Source organism: Thermobia domestica, chromosome 13 (assembly GCF_964235325.1).
Source record: "Thermobia domestica chromosome 13, izTheDome1.hap1.1, whole genome shotgun sequence".
NCBI lineage: Eukaryota > Metazoa > Arthropoda > Insecta > Zygentoma > Lepismatidae > Thermobia > Thermobia domestica.
Genome location: NC_137466.1, coordinates 178,380,651 through 178,405,578, shown reverse-complemented (window position 1 = coordinate 178,405,578; position 24,928 = coordinate 178,380,651). Strand labels below are relative to the sequence as shown.

The following is a 24,928-nucleotide window of genomic DNA, read 5'->3' as shown; positions in this document are numbered from 1 at the left end:
AATTCAACATTGGCTTGATTTAAAACAATAGGTGGTGACTGAGACCTAACACATGGCAAAATAGAACAACGTTTAACACATTCATTTCTCACTGTTTGTGCATATATTTTTCGAGCTACGGGGGCAATGTCCCACAAAGTACCTACGGACTCATATTCAACAAATTCTAAGCTATTTTTAGCAACTTTTCTTTCTAATGGTAATGTTTTCCTTCTATAACTCTCATAATTTTGAACATTTTCTAACTTATTAACGTTTACAGGAGAATCAGCAAACCTAACCCGTTTTGGTGGTACTGTTTTACAATTTACCCTCTGTTCATCACTGGAGTCCTTATTACAACTAATATTGTGATGTTTTAAATACTTTTTGTATATTCTTTCAGCTAATCTTTCTTTCGCAATACGTACTATCTCTGAAATTTCAAAGTCGATCTTCAACTTACGTTTAATGTCTGACAAAGAAACAGATTTTGATTTAAAAATACATTCATTTTTGACTTTTTGGTAGAGATCGGATTTGCGTATTTCATGCATTTTAGCCACAATTTTATCTTCAACTCCTGCTCTATATTCTATAATGCTTTCTAAAAGAAATTTTGCAGCTTCCTGTTTGGCTCTTTTACGAATTTTAGATACTTCCTGATCTACCTTCAAAGCTTTTTCAACTTCTCGCAATGTAAATGGTTCTATTCTATATCTAAATTGCCTTTCTACCATTACATACTCTGTTTCTTTTAAAATTTTTCGCATTTCCTTCATGACAGGTACCATTTCTCCATTCACATACATGATGACTGATTTACGAATGCCAAACAACAAAATTAAAAAGCACTGAAAAAGCACTACGATTTACCTTGATCAAAAATACAATTAGCGTCGCTTTTATGTGGTTTTATCAAACGTTCCAGTACATAAATTACTAGTTTCCATTTAGCGGTTCAGGAATTCTGTCCCTGTTCGGAGCGCCATAATTTATAACCCGTTGGGGTTCGATTCCTTCTATCCCTGTTCGGCAAAGCCATAATTTATAACCCGACTCGGTTCGTATCTTGTTCGGTACGCTTTTTATTGTAATAGTACTTGGTTCGATCCTCATGTGTGTGTTGTCGGAGTAAAGCCTTTAACAATATTACGTATGTCGGATCCTACAGATCCCTAGGCGGGCTCGGACATCTACAATGGTCCGGGATTCGATCCTCTACAACTTATGTCTCTTTTAATATTTATCAACAATTTGGATCATCCATCTAAGCCTACCATATAGCCACTGGACACATGATTCGGAGTTCGAACCAGAACGTTTTACAGAACCAACGTAAAAATAGATTCTAATTGTATATTTAGCGCTGATGCAATTTATTAATATACGAATTACTAAGTTGCATAGGCGCTAATCACTCGTGCTGTAAAGAAAAGTAAATTAGATTGTTTCTTAAAATCAACACATATAAATTTAAACCATGATTATTATTTTGAAAGGATACTCAGATTTTGATTTTTGATTTAATTAACACTTGAACTTCACGAACAAATATTACATTAGCAAAAGCACTTCAATTTTGATAACCAATAATGATAATGATATTTTAATTTAGGCCCATTTAATATGAAAAACGCGGTTGACGCGGTTGCCACGAATAATTCGTTATATTTCATCACATTGTTGATTTTTATTATTTCACTAGCACCTTTTACTCACTGTGACACTTGAAGAGAAACTATTTTTGGGGGGTTCCAAGGGGGGCTGTCCAGAAGGTTGCGTGTTGGTCTCCTCTCATCTTCTTTCTGATGAATAGGTGGTTTTTGCTGCTCCCCTGCTCCATGTCGTTGTAACAACTTTTAGATCTACACTTTTAAACGAACATTTTAAAATTATTGCTTATCTTCATTATCGTAGTGTTGGTTCAATATTACGACGTCCAATGTTACTACATTTAGCACTTAACAAAAATTAAACATTATTTCAAGTTGCTTGTTCATTTCAGTTGTTCGCACCAAATTCTCGTGGTAACTTCACTGAGTGCTATCGTCAGACTAAAGCACCTTTTCTCTCCGTCTCGTCGCGTTGCTAGGCAACAACTCGGATTGTTACGCAGTTAGGTGATGTAAGAAATTAAAAATAGCTATGACAACCCATACACAAGAATTTTTAGAGACGATGATTGTTCTCTGTGCTGAATTTTAGCTCCTTATTTGGGAAAGAGAGAGGAACTCTACGATCTCCGTCGCAGATGAGACGCACATACATATATGCACATTCGTTTGTTGGCTGAGAGAAAAATTCTTGAGAGTGCTTTTATACGAGGTTCATTTAAAAAGTTAAAATTTTCTTGATAAAAATTCAATAAACTGAACCGTATGGTTACACCATTATACCAGATTTTTATTATACCAGAATATTTCTTAAATGGAAAACGTCCAGTTCACGAGGAGCTTTCATGGATATTAACATATGTGAACTTAATTGATGTGGTGTAAGTTGTTGTCCTAATTTAGTTGAAATTCGTGCTATGCTTGAGAGTGATCTTCAACTTTGCAGGTACCTATAGAACACACACTTAATATGGCAGCTAGTCCCCAGTATATTCTTTTTTTGCATAGTTCATATTCTTCTCTGCATACTTCTTTAAAATTGAATGAAAACACTTATATTCATTTACGCACTCATCAAAACTCAAAGAAATATAAACATACAAAGATTTGAGTTCATGTATTGAATTATCCATAGGCATAATGTCACCACAGTTGAACACTTGGGGCGATAAAGAAATTTTACCAACGATATTTCCAATCTTCTATCAAAATTTTCCAGTAACGCTATCACATATGGTCGCACAATTTTATTGTGGAGCTTATCATAGTCTTCAAAATCAGCTTCCACAAATGCGTACGGACTTTCTGCCATCACTTTCTTGTGATACTTATGAAATGCTTCCAAATAAGTCGATGAATCACTCATAATGTCCTTCAAAGGAAATGTTGCTACTGACAATTACGTCGATAAATCATTAGAAGTAATTTTTACTGACTGTAATGTTGAGCATATAAAAATGTTAGCATGAAAATATGTTACTTTTTGCGGAATATGAGAAACGACATGAATTAAAAACTCGCAAACTAGAAAAACAAACTTCACGTAAAATTTGTAACTGGAAATATGGTTATACTTATATCATCAAAAAATTTGGAGGGGGAATTCTACAAATTTGGAGGAGGGAAATTTTCCCCTCCTAAGATGCCTGGATAAAACACTGGGTATACTGTTAATCTCGCCCTGAGTAAGGCCCTAAGGGCTCATTTTGTAATTTTAAAAAATTGCGACAGCATCGCAACACTATTAGGACCTTACTCAGCTAGACTCAGGAAGGAGTTTACTCAGGAAGAACAATCGAGCTCCTTCGTGGCTAGCTGTTAGCCTACGCGCCTATTGCGTGAGAGGCCCGGGTTCGATTCCCGGCGGGAGCTCATGTAGTTCGGATTCATTCATTCATTTATTTATTTCGTCTTTTTAGTCATACATATTGCACGATTACGTGCGTATAAATAAGACCCGTCAGAGATACAAATATATAAAATACGTAGTAATGACGTAAATCTGTAGGTCAATGTCTCATCTAGCCTCGCTGCAGAACGGGACGTTAAACTCAAAATCAACTATTAGGAACAAGCAAATGTAAGTGTTATACCGATTATCTTAAAGGGAACGCATAATTTGTGTTGCTTTGAGGCAAACCGTGCAAAATGAGATCCCTCAAATGTATTATTTCTTCTTGCAAATAATAGTAATTTGCGCAAATTACAATGTTGAGGAATGTACCTGGCATCAGTGTTATCGATTGTCATTCTTGCTCTTACGCAAGCGCTGTAGGTCATTTATTTCTGTAGTGTGTTACATTTTAGAAAATAGGAGTGCAATGGCATTCAAACGTCGAAATAAGCGCATTAACTGCATAATATATTAATTTTCTTTTCCTGTGTAGGATTTAAGGGTAAATAAACATTTTATTATCATTATATATTGAAATAAATCCTTTTTGTACTTCACGGAAGTGTGTCGTTGGCGGCCAAGGAAGTAAAAAGTAGACATGGCTGCTGAGGTGACACGCACATCATTTTGTACATACCAGTAATTTATGGTAGATAAAGAGAAGTTGGTGGTTTATTGTTGTTAGCACAAAAAGGGATTTTAACTTATACACTATATGAGAGAGTGGTGGGAAAATAAGGTGTAGTTCCATAACGGCTGATGGAAAAGAGCAGTTCGTTTAAATGCTCTTCCATATTTTGCCGTGTCTTGTATCCGCTTGCTTAAGTTCAATTTCGTTCCTTATCGGAAGCCTTATTTCCACATAGGCGCATATAATATATTTGGAGGCTGGGCGTAGTGAGTTGAAAAAACTTCCATGCCCAAGGTACGCCAAACGTTTTGTGCGATAACCTCAGACTAGATGTACCCCTAAAGGTAATAGTATACATGAGAACTCCCTGATCTGCACTTCTGTGTTCTATTACCACTTCTACATGAAATACCATAAATTTTCTACGTAGTGCAATAGTAAGAAGTATCCATGTGCTTAAGACATGCGATATGCATTAAATTCCCCCCCCCCCCCCACACACACATAAAGTACAAGGGCACTACACTTGCAGACATAAAAGTACAGATACGTTCTTTTTTATTTTCGTATCAGTCGATAAGTAAATAAAAGTCGCTTTGTTACCCCCTTTGTAAGTTCGTACATACTCAATGAATAATCCCTAAAAGTATGAGCGTCCTGATCCTTCAGGAACTGATGCAGCTTCATGTATAATATATCCCTAAATACTTTTTTTTTTTTTTTTTAATTTTGATTGAGACCGGGAACGCTTGATGAGTACTATCGTAAATTCGTTTCTAGGGACAAGTTTTAGGTTCAAGGGACGGACATGAAATGTTAAACAGGTTAAATGAGTGGTACTTGGTAACAAGTACCGACTGTACAGATTATCATTGAACCACTCGTAAATCAGGCATTAAAATTTTTTATCAACTACTAAATTATTAGCTCCCTATTGCATCGTGAATTCAAAATGAAAAGGCGTGATTGCCGGGTACGAACTCAGATGCGAATATGCTTGAGTATACTATCTGTTCAGGCACTTAAGGTGGAGGAGACATATTATGAGAATGGTATGTTCTCAGTTAATCGTCTAGTTATTTTGCTGCGTGCGTGAAGAGGTATATTTCTTTCTCTCTGAGCCGCAGTGGCTCAGTGATAGAGCGTTCACCTCTGGTACTTGGGGCTCCTGGTTCGATCCCAGCTCGCACAAACTGTGATGGACAAACCACGTGCGTGGGTTTTCTCCGGGATCTTTCGTTTCCTCCCAATTTCTTCATTGTATTCATTTCTCATCATCACCGTCTCCCTTATCCTAGCCAGCATATTTGTTGGACGTAAAACTTCAAAGATTTAATTTTCTCTTTCTCTCAAGGTGTTTAAAACCTTGGGATAATTTTCAACGTAGTCACACTTTACAGTGTCCTTGTGTTATTCACTACCCTATCCAGTTAAGACTTCTTCGCACTATCATCGACCTCAGGCTTGAGGTGCATGATTGATCTAGAGATGTAGTGCTTTAGCAGGATGAGATCAATCAGGCGAGAAGAAACATATTTTGTATTGAAATTTCGCTAACATTGATCTCTGTAGACTTTCCTGTATTTAAAAAAGACATCGCTAAACATTACATCAAGTTTCTTTGTATTATTATTCTCTATCCTAAGGATTTTGAACCTTTTGCTACAAAGTGGGTTCATTGTTTTTGGGCTAAAAATGTGGTCTTTTTTGCCGTTTGTGAGGAAATTTATTGTCATTTCTTCAGAAAGTTTTTCTTAAGAATTCCTCAGTGCTTGTTCACTTTAAGAGGACTTTACTACGTCCGGAAATATGCCATAAAAATTACAATAAAGAACAAACCAACCTGTGCTAGGTGGTCACTAAAAAGGCACGAATGGTATCTAACCCGGAGTAACGGTAGCGAGGAGACGCGTGCGTAAGGAGCGCAGTATGAAAATTTTGAGAGATGAATCCTGACATCAAATCCAGTAGAAAAGTTCATATAAACACGAGTCAAATTCCGCTTTATTTTTTATTGTTGTAAAACCTCTTGCAACTCCACGCATCAAGTTCGAACTTGTTCAAGAAGTTCTGCTGCAACCAGGAAACAGTTTATTACATCATTCGATGTCGTGAACATCGTCCTAGTGTTCTCTGAAACCATGAAAATTGTTTTCACTGGTAACATGACTTTGTAGTGCACTAGTTACAGTGTTTGTATGAATAACAATGAGAAGTCCTATTACAGTAAGGACCTATTAAATGTGTTGATTATTCTAAAAGGCATAAGAGGATTGTGTACAGAAAGAATTCTTGACAAAAATTTTATCTTGTGGTAAAATATATGTATTGCGTACAGCGCATCTGCCAAAACGTAGTTTAGGAGAGGATGATCATTTGTGTAAAGGGTGCTTTGAATATTTACAGTGAACACCGTGAATGTGTGTGAGATATTTGTAACCACAGAAGGTGTAAATATGAAATTATGCACCAGCAAGATAGAGAATTTGTTCCTCTGAATGTTGATTTGGAAACCGTTAACCAGACAGCTAACTTGTTAAACATAAATGTGTCGCCATTAAAATGGCCGTTATCGGTGAAAACCTAGACTACGGTGAAGGATTCACCTCTCAAAATTTTTCATACTGCCGTTCAAATCGCCTTGTGTACAGGACACAAATAATCATCCTCCCCTAATAGTACGTTTGGGCAGACACGCTGTACGCAATCCATACATTTTACCGCAAGATAATTTTTTTGTCTAGAATTCTTTCTGTGCACAATCCTCATATGACTTTTAGCATAATCAACACATTTAATACGGTCCTAACTGTAATAGGACTTCTCCATTATTATTCACACAAACACTGTAATTAGTGCACTACAATGTCATGTTACCAGTGAAAACAATTTTCATGGTTACAGAGAACACTAGGACGATGTTCACGACACCGAATCACGCAAACTATCAATAACGCACGAGATAAAAACTTTTTAATGAAATACATGTAAATTTTCGAAAACTGTGGTGATGGGAAAATTGTGCTTCATGTGATGTTTACAATCATTAATGAATACCAAATATCAAATAAAATCCACGTAGTGTCATTTGGAAACAAATAAAAGATCTATCAAGTTGGCAACACTGCCAACCGAATTGCAACGTACGTAAAAATCATCATATTGATACAAATCAACTTTCTGAACTTTATCAAAGCTTTAACACAAAGTTTCTGATTGGACGCGAAATATATATTTTATTTTCTATTGTCCCGAGCCGATTTTGGGTCCCGAGTTGGAAACCCTGTAACTCGAAAACGAAGCGGAATTCGACTCATGTTTATAGGAACTTTTCTACTGGATTTGATGTCAGGATTCATCTCTCAAAATTTTCATACTCCCTTTCAAATCGCCTTGTGTATTGGATCTAAATGCCCATAGGAAATATTTACATTTCAAGTACAGTAATTAATTGCGAATGTTAGGGACTACAGTCGCATGAACAGTTAGCGGATATTAAATACTTAGATACTTCTCCAATACATGTAAAAGATTTAGATCTTTAAAAGGTGGGTTTTTGAGAAAATGGCGTCCAAACATGCCGTCTTAATGAAATTTTCATCTTGCTATAACGTGGAATGTAATAATCAGAAACGTAAGTCCTTTACATTTTCAAGAGAGAGGACAGAAAAAATGTTTGAATTTAGCAAAAAATTCACCAAAGTTGGCAACATTGCGAGCGAATTGCGCAATTCCTATTGAACCAATAGACGAATTTTGGCCCTCCAGCGAAACATACAACTTTATATCTTCCTGCTATTGCGATTATGTTACTAAGTACACTCGTTTCTCTACAATAAAAATTTAATTTGACATGTTTTTCAGTTTTTCGAGGAATCCGAGAGGAGGGCAGCCGTTTTGGAAGGCTGTATATCGAAGAAATTTTTTTTTCAGCAAAAAGAGAAAATATGGGTCTAATAATTTTGTATGTAGTTTCTTATTTTAAAAAATAAACTAAATCTGAGGCAGTCGTGTGGACCACCCTGGACGATTTGAAATTGAATCACTCAGCTGCTATTTTATTACCTGATGAAATGTTAAGCAAAATAGTACCTTGCATATGTAGATACTTTGTTGTAGTGAATGTAAACACACACGCTCTTTGACTTCCCCCCTTCCCCAAAGAAAACTGAAAAGGCTACGAGTGTTTTAAGGAGTTCCTTATCTATGAATACAACTCAAACATAGTTCTATACTTGTTTCAATAGCCGTGCATGTTAAGTTTCTATTTTTTGTTGGTATACAAAACTTCTGAACGTGGTTCGATTTCCACTGGATGCTTTTATTTTTTTATTTTATTTATTTAGTTTTTTTTTTTTTTTTTTTTTTTAACTTTTTCGCTGTTGGTTTGCGGTTTCTGATTTTATGATTCATTTTCTTCTTTCTTTGTTCAGGAAGAGTCACCGTTAAGACAGTCGTTAACTGATTGCTGTTTATTTCCGACGATTTCCCAAACACCAAGAAAACAGACAATCTAAGCATTTTTTCTTTCTTTTTTCAATAGTGCATATTTGGTATTAATTGTTACTAAAATGGGTTAAAACGTTTATTCTGTCCAGTGTGCGAATTGACGGTGGGACGCAAGGGATTTTCTCCTAACAAAAATTTATGCCCCAGTGAAGAATAAAATTTTCATGCCTGGAAGGGATACTTAAAAAAAAAAACAAAAAAAGCTTTTTTTTAAACCCGCTTTTTTTTTGGTTTAAACCATTTTTTTTGTTTTGTTTTGTTTAAGTAATGTACTCTTTGTATTTATGTTAGATATGGACAGATATTAGTTTGTTTCGCCTTGATGTTATTATGCAGCAACAAGGTTGTGCTGGAAGGAGTCACATAAGCTTCAAGCGGAATCCAAACCGCTTCTCGGCTTCATCCAAGAAAAAATGTTTATTTAAACACGAAACCGGGACTAATTGGTCACAAATGCAATTTCTGACTCACTCACGAAGGACTCCTGATAAAAATACGTTTTCCTGAATTTTCGTAACTTTGTCCCTTTCTTCCTGAACTAATGACGCATACAATTTATTATTTTATAGAGGTTGTTCAGCCTACGTTTAGCCAATTTCGTTCCCCCCCTCCCCGAGCAGAATGGACTCACCCGACCTGGCTCGTGGCGTCCTGCAGTGTTGTGCAGTGGCTTCCTGGGAACGGAGTTGTTTTTCCGCGCGGACGACAATAACGCACAAAACAGGACCATTGTTGTGAGTGTTGTGTTAAATTTGTTTCCAAGTGTGTGGGTTTCCGCTTTGTGACCAAAATGTCGCCCAAACTAAGCTGGTTTTGGAAATTCTATGTTGCGGCTCTTTATGACGCCCACTGTAGCGTTTCTGTCATTAGAAAACAGCGCAAGAAGAATGGTTGCAACAGCAGTTTAAGTGGAATAAAAACTTATTAAAAAGTACAAGGGCAACGAAGCTCCACCATTTGGATCACCAACGAAGTTGCCTAGGAAGCGGGAATGCACCAAGGCCACCTCCACCATGCAGAGGAAACTTCGTAAAATGGCAATGCAAGAAAATCCGCCAACACAAAGGTGTATGGCTAATCGTCTTGAGGTGTCTTTGGGGACTTGAGCCGGACGTTACACCATCAACTCAAGCTAGGAGAAGTCACGAAAGCTCGCGGCCATCTTCTCACGGATACCCACCAAAAGAAACGATAGTGTAACGCCCGGAAGCTGTACGGACGGCATCTGGCAAAACAAAGGTGGATGTACGTTGTAACGCTCGATGAAGCATGGATTTACCTTTCCGACTGCGGCAAACCGTGAGCCATCATGTACCGACAGAAAGGCGCCAAGAACTTCAGAAGGTGTGTCCGTGTCTGTAAAGAATCCTTCCCAAAAGAGTTTATGGTCATTACTGGGTACTGTTACCGAGGTAAACTAAAGATTAATAGGGTGGCGAAGAACTGCAAAATAAATAGATAACGAATTCCTTAACACAACGCTTCCTGTCTCTTTTTGGTCGAAATGCGTGTGATTTCTTTAACTACAGCAAAGTTTCCTGCATTTGCCAAGGTACTATTCTAAAAGTATCATTACATTAGATAAGAAAAGAGAGGGTGCGTTACTGAGTATTTCAAACAGCGGACTGTAAGGTGTGTTCTGAAGTCTCGTTATATTTTCTATTCGAATGCGATTTTGCCCAGCTGACAATTTTAAGAGACAGAAAATTTCAGACGTGGAAATAAATTTTCTAAAATATATTTGCACGTCTGGAATTTTCTCAGTCCCTTTCTAAGTAAATTTCAGACGTGCAGATATATTTTGGAGATATGTACATAAATGTTTATTTTTCCATAATATCTTTCTCAAGGAGGGGTTTAAACTTGAATCCTTTTTGCGCACGCCACTGGCTCAAGCCGTGTTGCAAACTAACTGTACTGTTACGTTTTAAAATTGTTATAATGTCCTTTTACTTAATTGTGCAAAATTTCAAAGCAAAAGAACAAACATCTAAATACTTTTTTTTTTTTTTTTTTTACTTTAACGTCCCACGTATATACTCCGAGACTAAAGGGGATGGTGATGATGATGAAAAAATGGTGGAATGAAGAAAATGGCCAGAAGTGATAAAGAAGACAGAAAAAAAAAAACATTAATGTTCTGTTGAAATTAAAATCGTGCAAGAAATAACCAAAATTTTCTGCAAAAAATCGTAGTGGATTTTTTTTTTAATTCTGTCTTTAATGGATGTATTAAAATTATTTGTAATAGTATATTGCCTGATCTAGCCTATGCTCATGTGTATATATAATTTTCTTTTCAGATAATTCTTTATGCATTTGAGAGGAGATTGTAAATAATCAAGATGATGCAATTTCACCATCCACCTCCTCCATTGCCGAATATGTCGGTGCCTCCTCCACCGATTCCTCAACAATCACAGTTCTCAGCCCGATTCCAGTTGCAAGACAAGAATCAACGGATGCATTTTTATCAGCCTTATAGGCCATACCCGAGGCCGGGACCTGACAATGAATTTGATGGAAAGAGACTGCGAAAAAGTGTGATGCGAAAGACTGTTGACTATAATTCATCTATTATTAAAATGTTAGAGGTAAGTCAGCTATACAATAAAAACAAGAAATTTGTTATCAACATGTCTTATATAATTGAAAATTTTAAAACAAAACCCCTAAATTATTTTTTAATATGCGAATGGCTAATGTTCTTGCCTTTGCAGCAAACCTTACGTTGATTCTAGTAAGAGTACATGCGATACGGATCCCATAGTAAATTGTAGTTTCTTAGTCTAGTGCTGAAGGGACGCTAAACTTAAGAAATTAACTAAGAAAAATCTAAATTGCGATACTACGTTGTTGTAGTTATTTGCATTAAATTAAGAAAAAGAAGTCTTAGTGATATACGAGGGCTATCCAGAAAGTAGATTACGTTTTGGAATAAAAAATCAACAAAGTATAGGAAACAAATTTTATTATATACAGATGAAAGCCACACACAAATACTACTTTTCGACATAGTCACCATTCAAATTAAGGCATTTATCGTAGCGATGTACGAGCTTGGAAATTCCTTCGTCGAAAAATTCGGCCGCCTGCGACTTCAACCACTTCGTTACCTCTTCTTGCAGCTGTTCGTCGTCATCAAAACGCTGCATAGCCAACCACTTCTTCATTGCTGGGAATAGGTGGAAGTCGCTCGGTGCCAGGTCGGGACTGTACGGCGGATGAGGAAACAACTCCCACTGAAAAGATTCAAGAACTTCACGCGTGACATTTGCCGTGTGGGGCCGGGCGTTGTCGTGAATCAACAAGATCTTAGAGCTCAACATTCCTCTGCGCTTGTTTTGAATTGCTCTTCTGAGGTTTTGCAGAGTTTGGCAATACCTTTGAGCGTTTATTGTAGTGCCTCTTTCCAGGAAGTCCACCAAAATCACACCTTTTCTGTCCCAAAAAACAGTCGCCATCATCTTCCTTGCCGACATTGTTTGCATGCATTTCTTGGGTTTTTGGGGAGAACCTGTGTGCCCCCACTGCATTGATTGCAATTTCGTTTCATAGTTCACGTGTTTCACCCATGTTTCGTCACCAGTAACGATGCGATCGAGTAAAGAGTCACCATCCTTATTGTAGGCGTCCAAAAAGTGCAACGCTGCAGCCATTCGCTGATTTTTGTGGTCCTCTGTCAAGATTTTTGGAATCCATCTTGCACAAAACTTGTGGTAACCAAGCTTTTCGCTGATGATTTCGTGCAACAAACTTCGCGAAATTTGTGGAAAACTCAAAGAAAGTTCCGTTATTGTGAACTTTCGATTTTCACGGACTTTAACATCGACTTTTTCGACAAGTTCGGCAGTCACTTTGCTGGGTCTCCCACTTCGATCTTCGTCGTGAACATTGGTTCGGCCATTTTTAAATCTTATGACCCACTGTCGCACTCCACCTTCAGTGATAATGTTGTCCCCATACACTTCACACAGCTGCCGATAGATTTCTATCGGTTTACAGTTTTTTGCTGTCAGAAACCTTATTACTGCACGCACCTCGCAGCTCGCGGGATTTTCAATTAACGCAGACATTTCAAACCGTCACAGTATCTTAACGGAGCACAGCACGAACCTCTCACTAGCACGGCTAGATGCCGACTGAGCTGCGCAACGCTCTAACCCCAAGATGGCCGCGCTAGCCCCGCCCCTAGCGGACACAGACGAAAACGTAATCTACTTTCTGGATAGCCCTCGTATATTTATTTTGATCCTTGGTGCAGATATATACATTTGTTACGTCATGATCAATACGTGTATTTTCCAAATTGAGAAGGTAACAGTAATTACGTGAGCTTTATTTGTTTTGGGAGCGTTGCTTTATTTGTTTTGGGAGCTGTCTTGGGATGCTGTATTTTTATTAGTGTTGTTTTCGTATAACATATGATCTTCATTTTCTTTTCAGGGAAGAATATGGCAACGAGACTTCCGGGATTATAGAGCTCTTCAACCTGACTTATCTTACTATCCTGAACTATACCCTCCTCCTAGTTACGTGGACAATGCTATTAATTCGGTGACTACAAAATTCGTGAAAACTGCAACAAATAAAATGAGGTGTCCAATATTTTGTTTAGCGTGGACTCCTGAAGGTCGAAGATTAGTTACTGGAGCTTCCAGTGGAGAGTTTACCCTCTGGAATGGACTGACATTCAATTTTGAAACAATTCTTCAGGTAATTTTTAATATTTTTATATATTCACTATAAGTGTTTTCCTTGTGTTTTTCTTATAGGATTTCTGTTAGTAGTGTTTATTGAATGCTTGATTAGTACAGTTCTCGCAACAAGATGGCTCTCAGTGAGGGTATTCGGAATTGTCCGAACAGTTGTACCCTCTTACTAGTAACATTGTAACTGAACGTGTGCGCAAAGACGTTGGCATATATTTGGTACTCTTTTAACTATGGTTAATGACAACTCATGTGGGGTTGGGAGGCCACTTTGCTCTTCCCTCTCTTTTTCGTCGCCAACAAAAGGTAAATGCTCCGAAAATGAACACACTGACCAATTGTGTGCATATGGTCATTCCTTCTCAACGGAAGAAGGAAGATATTCTGCTGGAAGTGTCAAATAACAAAACAACACAAACCATTCGAGTTTCCAGGCTACATTTTTCTTCGCCAAAACATTTGAGACATTGCACTCCTTTTTCAAGTGATAGAGAAGATCACTTTTACTCTCGCCCTATTCTGGCCGAGAGCTATTAAACAGTTCGAATTTCTTGGCAACACCGGATTTCGGAGAAAATATCTGTTTCACTACCATGTAAGGGGAGAAGGCTAATAGGTTAATTTTCTGTACCACCCACTAAGGCGAGAAGATTATGTGTATGTATTGTATTTTATACAGAGGATGTTCAGTCTATATTTGTCCAATTTCGACTTACCTAAAAATTTAGAAGAATCCATGGCGCCAGGTCCGTAAGTTCTCGATGTGTTTTCCTTGGTTCCTAACAATAGCCTGACAGCGTAATTTCCACTCTAATAGGCTTCTCTGAAGAACTGGGATGGGAATCTTTCCCATTCCCTTTGCACAGCTTTCCAAAGTCCTTCCACAGTTCTGCCGTCCTAAGCGAAAAGACCTTAACTCCACATTTTTCGAAAATCGAGATATTGGTATGGGAATGTTCGTAGTACAATTCTGCATCTATCTAAAGTGAAATTGACGTGGTTTGACCAATAGGTAGGGGGTAATGACGTCATAAGTGTTTACCTTAAGTTCAAAACTAACTGAAAGTAAGCAAAAAGACCTTAAGTGGCAATTCATAAGCAAAAGTATTTAACTGTATTACCACACAAATTTTAGATCGTGAAAATATATTTAATAAAGTGTTACTCAAATACAACAAATTTGAACGTACAGCCTAAGCCAAAACGCGTTTTGCTTATTTTCTCGAAAGTATGTGAAATGGAGATAAGGCCTTTTCGCTTAGCAGGGCAGAGTTGTCACACGCCGTTTTCCCAAAGCCCGCTTCAGCAATCCAAATCCACAATAGTCCATAGGACTTGCATCTGGAGATTTAATAAGTACCTCATTGAAAGGTATCACCTGTATACCACTTGCCTCCTCCATCTCCATGTAGAATGCGAGGGACGATCGTGAGGTATGTGATGAGGCCTTGTCCATGTGAATGCACACCAGACTGGCATCATTTCAGTACATTGTTAGAATCTCATTCTCGTAGATTGGCCGCATGATCTGCTCCTGAAAATACTGCGAACTTATTTTGCAGCTCTTCGCCACCCTACGAATCTTCAGTAACAGTAGCCAGTAAAGACCACGAACCCTTTTGGGAAGGATTCTTTACAGACACGGACCCACCTTCTGAAGTTCTTGGCGCCTTTGTCTCGGTACACGATGGCTTTCGGTTTGCCGCAGTCGGAAAGGTAAATCCATGCTTCATCGAGCGTTACGACGTACATCCATCTTTGTTTTGCCAGATGCCGTTCGTACAGCTTCCGGGCATTACACTTTCGTTCCTTTTGGTGGGCATTCGTGTGAAAATGGCCGCGAGCTTTCCTGACTTTTTCCAGCTTGAGTTGATGGTGTAACGTCCGGCTCACAGTTCCCACAGACACGTCAAGACGACTAACCATACACCTTTGTGTTGGCGGATTTTCTTGCATTGCCATTTTGCGAAGTTTCCTCTGCATGGTGGAGATGGCCTTGGTGCATTCCCGCTTCCTAGGCAACTTTATTGGTGATCCAAATGGTGGAGCTTCGTTGCCCTTGTACTTTTTAATATTTTTTATTCCACTTAAACTGATGTTGCAACCATTCTCCTTGCACTGTTTTCTAATGATAGAAACACTAAAGTGGGCGTCATAAAGAGCCGCAATATAGTCTTCCCAAAACCGGCATAGTTTAGGCGGCATTTTGGTCACAGAGCGGAAACCCACACACTTGGAAACAAATTTAACACAACACTCACAACAATGGTCCTGTTTTGTGCGTTATTGTCGTCCGCGCGGAAAAACAACTCCGTTCCCAGGCCACGAGCCAGGTCGGGTGAGTCCATTCTGCCCGGGAGGTGGAAGGAACGAAATCGGCCAAACGTAGGCTGAACAACCTCTGTAGGCTTATATGTAGCTGTTTTTAATATATGAAGAATAAACACAAGACTATCGCTTTGTATATCTTCCAATAAATAATAACATTTCTGGCATCAACAAAACAAAAGCAGAATTTCCCTTTTGTGTAAACACGAAAGAAATTGAGATCTGTGCTATGAAATAAGCAATTTACAGTTAAGCGTGAATTATAGTATTTTGGATTATTTAATTAAAAAAATATATCAGAAGTGAAGAGAAAGTAGTATTATACTAGTATTTCATTTTCACGTATTGTAATTGGACCTTGTTATAAATAGTTCACTGTCTAGAGAGAGTAGAGAGAGCGCAAATATCACCTGAAAGCTTTGAAATTACACAGTGTTTTAAAAGGGAGATCGGTGGTTTCATTTTTTTCTGCAATTTTATATGTATTGTGCTCGTTTCGGTATGCAGCCAGAAGCAACGAATATGTGGTCGCACATCTTTTGATGGAAACCCGGCCAATTGTTAAAATTTTTAAATTAGATGTTTATAATCTGAATTTGATAATACGAAGGTGTTCGGACATAAATGACAAAAAATGCATAATTAACCCTCTGATCTCAAATGTACTTCGATGGAATAGTGAGTAATACCTGTTGAAGGTAACCTCAACAGTCAATCTTTATACTAGAAGTGTGGCTGTAGATGTTATAAGACGTGGTATGGTGAGCTTGATATTTGGGCAAGACTGTTTTAGGACATTATTGTTTGGTGATTATACAGATGCTTATCAAAATAATGGATAGCTAGTCTAATGGCTGACACGTGCACCTTCGGTGCATTTATTCTCTATTTCGATTCCTTGCAGGAAAGCATTACAAAATGAACGTATTACGGTGGTTCAAATTTCACCTTAAGCTGTAGATCCATGTCTCTTATAGCCTCTGTTATCTTATAATACGGGTGGAATCCTTATTAATCTGCAGAACAGCTCTGATTTGTTGTGGATTGGAGGCACATAAATCATGATTTTTTTCTGAGGCTTATTGTACCATTCCTGATGTGGTGCACAGCATTCACTTCCATTAGAAATGATGGAGCAGGGTGTCTGCTCGGGATTCTGAGCTCAAGAACTGATCACAGGTGTTCAATAATTGTGACGACTGGCGATCATGTGGATCAGAGGAGGTGATGTATTTTGTCTCGATGTTCATGAATCACGTCTCAACAGCTCGAGCAGTGTGAGTTGGCGCCTTGTCATCTTAAAAAGTGTGTCAATTGCTGAAACGTCAGGACCATTGGATGCACGTAGTTACCTAAAATGTCCATTTAATCAATGACCGTAACGCGTTCTTTCAGCGTACTTACACGGCACCGTCATACATAAGCACAGCCCATTGGAAGTAAGGTGAAAGAGGACCCAATGGATCATGTTACGCGTTTTCAGTCATCGGCAGTACATGATACCATTCTCTTCACGCTAAAACGTTGTTAATGATGATCAGTGATTCGGAACTTCCATGTTGACGTTTAGGTTAATGCAACTAACGGTCAAATGCCGATTGAGTTCCGCACTCACTTTTGCCAAATTCTAGGGTTCTTGATGTTAATCCTCTTCAGTGTTCGGTGATCCCTAACACTGACACTTCTCTTCAATCCACCATTACACTTTACTGATGCTTTGTCACGAATTCTGTAGGCCATCATCATCTTGGGCATTTTTCCTCGCGATACATTTAACATATTGGCCATCTTAGATATACTTGTGCCAACTAAACATGCACCTGCAATTTGCTATCTTGAAACAGAGATATTTTTCATTACCATTGTCTGCTCGCTTCAACTTTTTTTGTTTTGTTTTGTTTTGTTTTGTTTTTTGTTTTGTTTAAATTCTAGACCTGACGCAATACAAACGTATCATCTAATATACCACTAACAGTGGTCAGGGGTTGCACATGCATTGTATGTTAGGGACTACGTCTCTGTTTGAAACATTTAATATTAGGAACAAATCTTTCCAAGATTAGGCACACAGAACATGCACGTCAAGGTTGGAAAAGGATACCTTAAATTCAGATTGAAAGGAAATCCACGCACTACCGTCAGGAAACTTGGCTGACGTTTTAACATGACTCCTCCATTTCTGACCATCGGTAGCAAATAATAGGAATTGAAGAAACGGGCAGTTGAGTCCTGTAGAACCCGACTGAGCATCACAAACAGCAGAATTTGGATGTGTGTAACAACCTGTTAGTTTGTCACCAAAATGAGGCCCAATTGGATCGTCTGATGACGTGTGAAGACAAGCAAAATGGGCAGTGATTGAACTTGAGAGAAATTACCAAAAAATTCCAAAACGAAAGCAAATCCGCACGAAAATTTGTTATAATAGAAGTGGACAACATTGAGTTATATCCTTTACACAGAATGGCGACAAAACTGGAAAACCGGGAAAAGTCAGAAAATTCTGCTAAGAGTAAGGGAATTTCGATTTCTTAAGAATACGATTTTCAGAACATTTGAAATGAAAATTTTAAGACTATTTGGGATATGGTTGAGGGCTTGATTTTTAGGTGGTAACATCAGACAGAAACATGACTGAGTTTTCCACTAACAATGTGCAACAAACTTATGTTTTGTAGTTGTGTTCATTATCTTTTGCTTTTGCTTATGCAGTGGAATATCATACTGATGAATCATCTATAAAATGCAGTTGGATCAACGATGCAATGGGAAATTAATTTTCGACGCACGCATAATTCCAGTCTTTTGTTTTAATTTTTCGTTCCCACTAGTTTCGATTTTATCTAACTTTTCTGTCTTGTATTTAGATGAGGATAAGCTATCACATAAATGAAAGGTTTTGGAGTACTCTTACTCATATTTGAACCTCTGGCGTTTTCATTGTAATGTATTTTAGTTCGCTAAGAACTTTATTTCGAAAGTGCTTGTGCGTTTACGAAAATAGCTAATAAAGTTGCACATCAGCGTAAGCATTGGATCAATACTCAGTGGATAGTCAGAAAAAAAAAAATTACATGGGATTCTTGATCTTTAAATATGGGATATACGACTATAGATATCAAAATGTACTATCTGCTTATAAGGCAACATTTATCGGTACAGATCTATAAGTACATATTTAATCATTTTCCATTAATAATTTTTCATTTGTAATGATTAATTGTTATGGTTCGTCTTTTAAGTTTAAAAAATATTGTTAATTGTAAACTTAAAATTGTGACATTAAAATGATGCAACAATATTTGTGGTGCTTGAGTTCAAATAAAGTTTCGATCTCTTTCTTTTTAGTCATTCTTTGAGACAATTTTTTGTGATTTTTCAGTAACAATACGAAAGGTTCGAAGTTTTATAAAACAAGATTTTTTTTCAGACAAGACGTGCAAAGAATATTTTGTAACTGGACTGTAGCTTTCAGAGACGGGTACAAGAACTGTTCTGAGGTTTGGAGAATGCGCTCCCGTGCGGATACTCATGCTAGCACCACTCTCCAAAAGTACGAAACAGAGAGTGAATTTCTTTATTTAGCAATTCATAATAAAATGAAAGAGGAGAAAAAAGGACGGTCAGAATTCGCGAATCATTTTGTTGTAACAATTTTAATTGTTTCCAGTACACTGTAGAAGTAACGAAGTTTCATGATATGCAATTCTTTTTAATGTTGACAACTTTATTGGAAGAAAAACGTAAACGGAATCTTCATTATGTTCCTATGTTGCTGTCTATACGTTGTTTTTCGCCAAGATTCTTACGTTTTGGAACCAGGGAAGTACACAGGTTTTTTCTTACTTAACGGGTCATAATCATGTCTTATATAGCCTACTTATTGGAGGAAACTAATCCAAGCGATCGATCATATTTTAGACTGTGATAAATGTTTCATTTACTTCTGGGGCCAGAGTTGTGCATTCATACAATGGGTGCACGTTATAAGTTTTGAGGTAAATAAACACTTGAGTGGGCGTGTTTTCTCGGGTTTTTTCCAGTTCTCCCCCTATTCATACTTATTTCGTTCTTATATTATTCACTCAGTATTTACTATCTCCTGTGTGTGACGTTAAACTAATGTTTAATGTTAAGTGTAGATGATCCGCAATTAGTTTTCATCTGTTTGCAACCGTAAAGCGCCTTCGGGAATCGTGAAATAGGGATGTACCGATACCACTTTTTCACCGATACCGATACTAAAGAGGCCGATACTGCCGGTCCCGATACTTTTGGACACATTTCTTACATATTATCAGGAATTTTCAGAATAATGATCAACATTAAAACAGATCAACATAGGGTATATTAGATATAAGGCCAAAATTTGATATACAAAGACAAAAAGCAGAATTTCATATTAGATTCCACACAAAAAATATATTTCCTCTAGATTTAATCCAGCTTACATAAAATGAACTAAAAAGCAGCAAATACTTATATAGTCAGTAGTCGAAGTGAGACGGTATGCGGTGGTACGCCATATCGCCTCTGGTTTTTCAGTGATGAAGGCATACCGCATCTGGTTTTTTAGTGATCAAGACATACCGTCACGGAAGAGTAGATGCTAAATATCTTTAATAAATCAATTTTTATACTCAGTAATTGACGAATAGTTTTGGACGTAAAAAGATTTTATTTCTTATGTAGAAATAATTTCTAAGTTCACAACATCGACATTTTTGTAATCTTTTTCCCACCTTTTGTTTTTAAAGTGAGGTGTCTTCAAGGAAGTTCATCTAGTTTATATTTTGATGTGCCATATTGAATTGTTTCTTTCGTATGTACGTATGTGTGTGCCTTCTTGTCTTAATTCATATAAATGTCGTGTTTTGAGCATGAGCGGATTTAGGGGTTGTCTGCTGTGGGGGCGATTCTTCCTGGGGTTTGGAATACCCCTCAGTTCAGTGAGGGATCCGGGAGCTTTCCCGCAGGAAATTGTTAATAGAAAAATGAGCATTTTCATGTATAATTCTCTATAATACAACATAAGGGAATATTTTTTAAATTTTTTTAGAAAGTTGTTGGCGAGGAATCAAAGTCTCTCCATGCCCCCTGTCCCCGTAACTAAACAGAAGCTCTCCAGTGGTTTTCTGTCATTATGTAAATAGAAATGTAATCTTTTAGGCAACATACCTTCACTGTATTTCAACATTTAGATAGCCGGTATGTTGAGTTAAAATTATAATAAAACATACTGCCTTTGCTTTTTTTTTTTTTCACTTCGAACACTATATAGTGTAAACTTAATTTAAGAGTCAGTGATTTGATATTTAGATTGATAATGTACCAGGTTATCACAAAATAAGTATCGCTGTTCATAAAAAACTGGAGACGTAACCACTTGACAGGATGCACCCAAACTTGGTAGGAGTATATTTGGGCCCATGCAGAAGCGATTGGTGTCGAAAACAAAATTAGTTCCAATTTTCGCCACCAGAGGTAATTGTGGCGCTGTACAACGCCAAGTAAGTGCAGTGTGGAAGGAAAACGACACTAGTGATGCTAAATGATAAGAAAGGCTATAATTACCTCTCCTGTGGGTCTCGTGGTATTGATTACCAATGCTATTAATACTCCGTGGTCAGTGGCGGATTTACGGGCTGGGGGTGGGAGCTTTTGGGCTGAAGCGTTCCCTTAAAATTCTTGGATATCTTACAAAAACGAAGTTAAATATTAGTCTTTCCTATGCTCATAAACTGCAAGCTCCCCACAAAATTCCTGCAAAAGATTAGTGTCAAATCTCACAAGTGCGGTATGGAAGACAAATGATATTATTGATATTGAATAAAAGAAAGGCATAATTATGCCCCCCCCCCCGTGCGACGCGTGACATTGATTTGTACTCCTATTAGTAATCCTGTTGTGTAGTGATGTGTTACGGGCGATGATGGTGATGTGGAATTCTGTCCGAAGGCAGGTCTTTCACGTCCCACGTCCCTGGGCAAGGAAAACCCATGGCGACTAGTACCGCATGAGATGATGACGTTCTAAGGACGGGACCTACAGGTTAACATAGCATCCGACTCACTTGTCTTCACCGAAACCGATTCCTGGACTCCTTGATACGAGGCAAAGAGTGTGGGAAGAAAAATGAAGCAAATGTCGGACATTAACAAGGTCAGAGCAGTTCACTTCTGGCACATAGTGGGGCTCGAACGCGTATCACTGAAACACATGCAGGCGTGAGTAAGCACATGGATTGTGTAGTTCAAGACCAGGTTACGAATGGAGTATCAAGAGAGCAACCATGGTATTGAAGTTGCCAGAAAGATGCTTGTTAGTAAAACTTTACTATACATTGAACAATAATGCTGGTACCATTCGTGAATATCTCCGATTATAGGGGTTACGTCGTGGTCCCATTACATAATGTGCTTTAAAAAAAAATGGCAAGAAAGTTTGAGGAGACCGGCATGTTAGGGTTGAGACCAGGAAGAGGTCGTAAGAGTGTAACACAGAAGAAGTTCAAAATGTTCGTAGAGAAGTCCATGCCGTCCGTGAGTAACAGTGGCTTGGTAAATGCGAAGGCAGTGTCGAAACATCTGAACATGCTCTATGCAACTGTATGGAAAATTCTTCGCAAAGTACTGCATTGGTATCCTTACAAGATAACAATAAAACATCAATTGCGTCCCGCAGATGCCGATGTTCGTCCCGTCGGGCCCAAAAGATTTCGTAAATCCGCCACTGACTACGGAGTATTAATTGCATTGATAAACAATGCCACGAGACCCACAGGAGAGGTAATTACAGCCGTTCTTATCAATTAGTAACACTAGTGTCGTTCTTCTTCCACGCTGCACTTACTAGGCGTTGTACAGCACTACAAACACCTCTAGTGGCGAAAATTGCAACTAATTTTGTTTTCTACATCAATCACTTCTGCAAGTTTCCAAATGTACTCCTACCAACTTCGGTTGCATTCTGTCAAATGGTTACGTCTACAGAGTTCTCTGAGCAACGATACTTATTTTATGATAATCTGTTACTTTGATGGTTACATTGTATTTACTAGTTTCTATTAAATACATATGCAAACGGATACTTCTGTTACAAATTTTTATTGTTTACAAAATTATGCGTGCTGAACCAGGTGTTGCTGTGTATACCATAAAAAAATACGAGGGTTCTTTAACACTGCGTTGGTCGCGCCCTCCACACTTACGTGAATGGTCGCGCGTTCTACTATTGTAGAACACCAGTATTTTTCTGTGTTGTTATGATTTTTAGCAATATTTTGTCTTGGGTATGTTAGTTATAGTATTATATATGTATTAAAATATTTTTATATTATTTTAAAATTATTATTTTTGATTAATACAAATAATATTGACAAAAATAAACATTTGGTACATCTTATTTAAAATATAGCAATGTTGAACAGAAGATGAAATAAGTGTTTAGGTGTAAGTGTTGAAATAACAGCATAAACTTTCTTCTATGATAGATCATACAGGTGTATTGATGTACTTTTTCTGAATGATTGTCTACACCAAGCAATAGTTGCATATGCTTTCCTCGTGGTCTGGATACACCCATAATTTTCTACTTTTTTCTTATTGACTTGGGATAACAACCACAATGGAAACATTTTCCTACCACGGAAGCTCTGTCTTGTGGTAATGAAACAGCTTCGCTGAAGCTCAGCAGAAATCTTCGTCTGCCTCGAAACTCTTTTGCCAAGGATCCCATGGCTAAACGTTGGCTTATTGCTAGTTTTGGCAACTCAAAAGCTAGATCCTGTAGGAAATTATTGGGTCTGACATTCTCATTGTTCTTTTTACACTAAATATATTTAGAGCATTAACAACAGCTACGTTCATGATCAATTCATCACCAATTAGGCATAAAAATTATGCCTTGTGGACCAAGGCTAAGAAAAGTTGGAAGTTCGTGAGTTTCTTGGCGTTATGGGATCTACATACCAGTGAGAATGTTCTACATTTTTATGTCTACAATACTAGACAAACGTGTCTCGAGAGAAGGTTGTGTATCAGGACCCATGACTTCAACACTGGCTTGTACTGAAATGTTTTCTTTTTCTTCCGGTATTTTGTCTCGTGCATGCAGGGGGGCCGCGGTGGCTCAGTGGTAGAGCGTTCACCTCTGGTGCTTGGGGTCCCGGGTTCGATCCCAGCCCCCGCCAAGTGAACTTTGTGGTGGACAAACACCGTGTGCGTGGGTTTTCTCGGGGTTCTCCCGTTTCCTCCCACTTTCTTCATTCCACCATTTCATTCATCACTCATCATCACCGTCTCCTTTAGCCTAACCGGCATAACCGTGGGACGTAAAACTCAAAGATTTCATTTTTTGTCTCGTGCATCTTCGGTATCACTGCACTCAACTGTTTCTACAACAAAATACACTTTCACAGTCACTTTCTGCCTCTTCTAACCAAAGACGCGCCTGTTCTCTGTCATACTCTCACATTTCAAATATATACTTGCAGGTATTCCGCAAAAATAACGTGAAAATGTAAAACGAAATAAATCACTAATATGAAACAAACTAGTACGCCAATAGTCGCGCGATCTACAATAGTAGAACACTTATGAAATCATGTTAACAAATCGGAGCAGGTGCATGAACAAGCGCTGAAAATAGGCAAGAATGTACAGAAGGTTGGCGCAGAAAGGTACATAACCGCTCATGCTCGAGTGTGTTTCCAATTGGTCAGGGTTGTAAAAATAAAACACCTGTTCTACAATAGTAGAACGCGCGACCACTGCAGTGTTAAGCGAAGTCAGAAACGATAAAACTATTTACTAAGTTTAGAACTAATTGTTTTTAGCCAGTAAGTAGGAGAAAATAATGACAAAAGTGAGCGTCTTGTGGGTTTCTTCCATGGCATTTCCCTCTGAATCGAAACCTCTATGTCTCGTTTGGGATTCAAGTTAACAGGTCTGATATCTTGACCATGGGCGCCCGAGGGTAGGATGGGACCCCCACTGGCTTATGAAAATATATACGTAATATAGCAAACCATGTATATTAAATACCCCCCCCCAGAAAATTTTCTTCGGGCGGACATGATCCTGACTTGAGGACTTTTGAGTTTTCTTCACCACTATTTTGTCATCGAGGGACTAAAAATATCAGTTAAATACGAGCAGTGCAAATCAAAAGCGTACACATGCATAAAGAAATCGACTGTACAATCCGCAGCTAGAAACCTGCAACATGAGCTTTTTTTATTATTATTATTATTATTTTT

The 24,928-nt window shown here is 38.0% G+C and overlaps 1 protein-coding gene across 1 annotated transcript in view; it reads left to right on the top strand.

The window, feature by feature from the left end:
• The first annotated feature begins 3,834 nt into the window (after positions 1 to 3,834).
• The window catches only part of Wdr33 (WD repeat domain 33), an 82,050-nt gene continuing 60,956 nt past the window's right edge, over positions 3,835 to 24,928 (top strand). Inside the window, exons 1-3 of the mRNA XM_081736972.1 lie at positions 3,835 to 3,991; positions 10,933 to 11,223; positions 13,076 to 13,345. Of these exons, the coding sequence (XP_081593098.1) occupies positions 10,975 to 11,223; positions 13,076 to 13,345 (519 nt within the window). The 5' untranslated portion in view covers positions 3,835 to 3,991; positions 10,933 to 10,974. The remainder of the gene's footprint in view (positions 3,992 to 10,932; positions 11,224 to 13,075; positions 13,346 to 24,928) is intronic.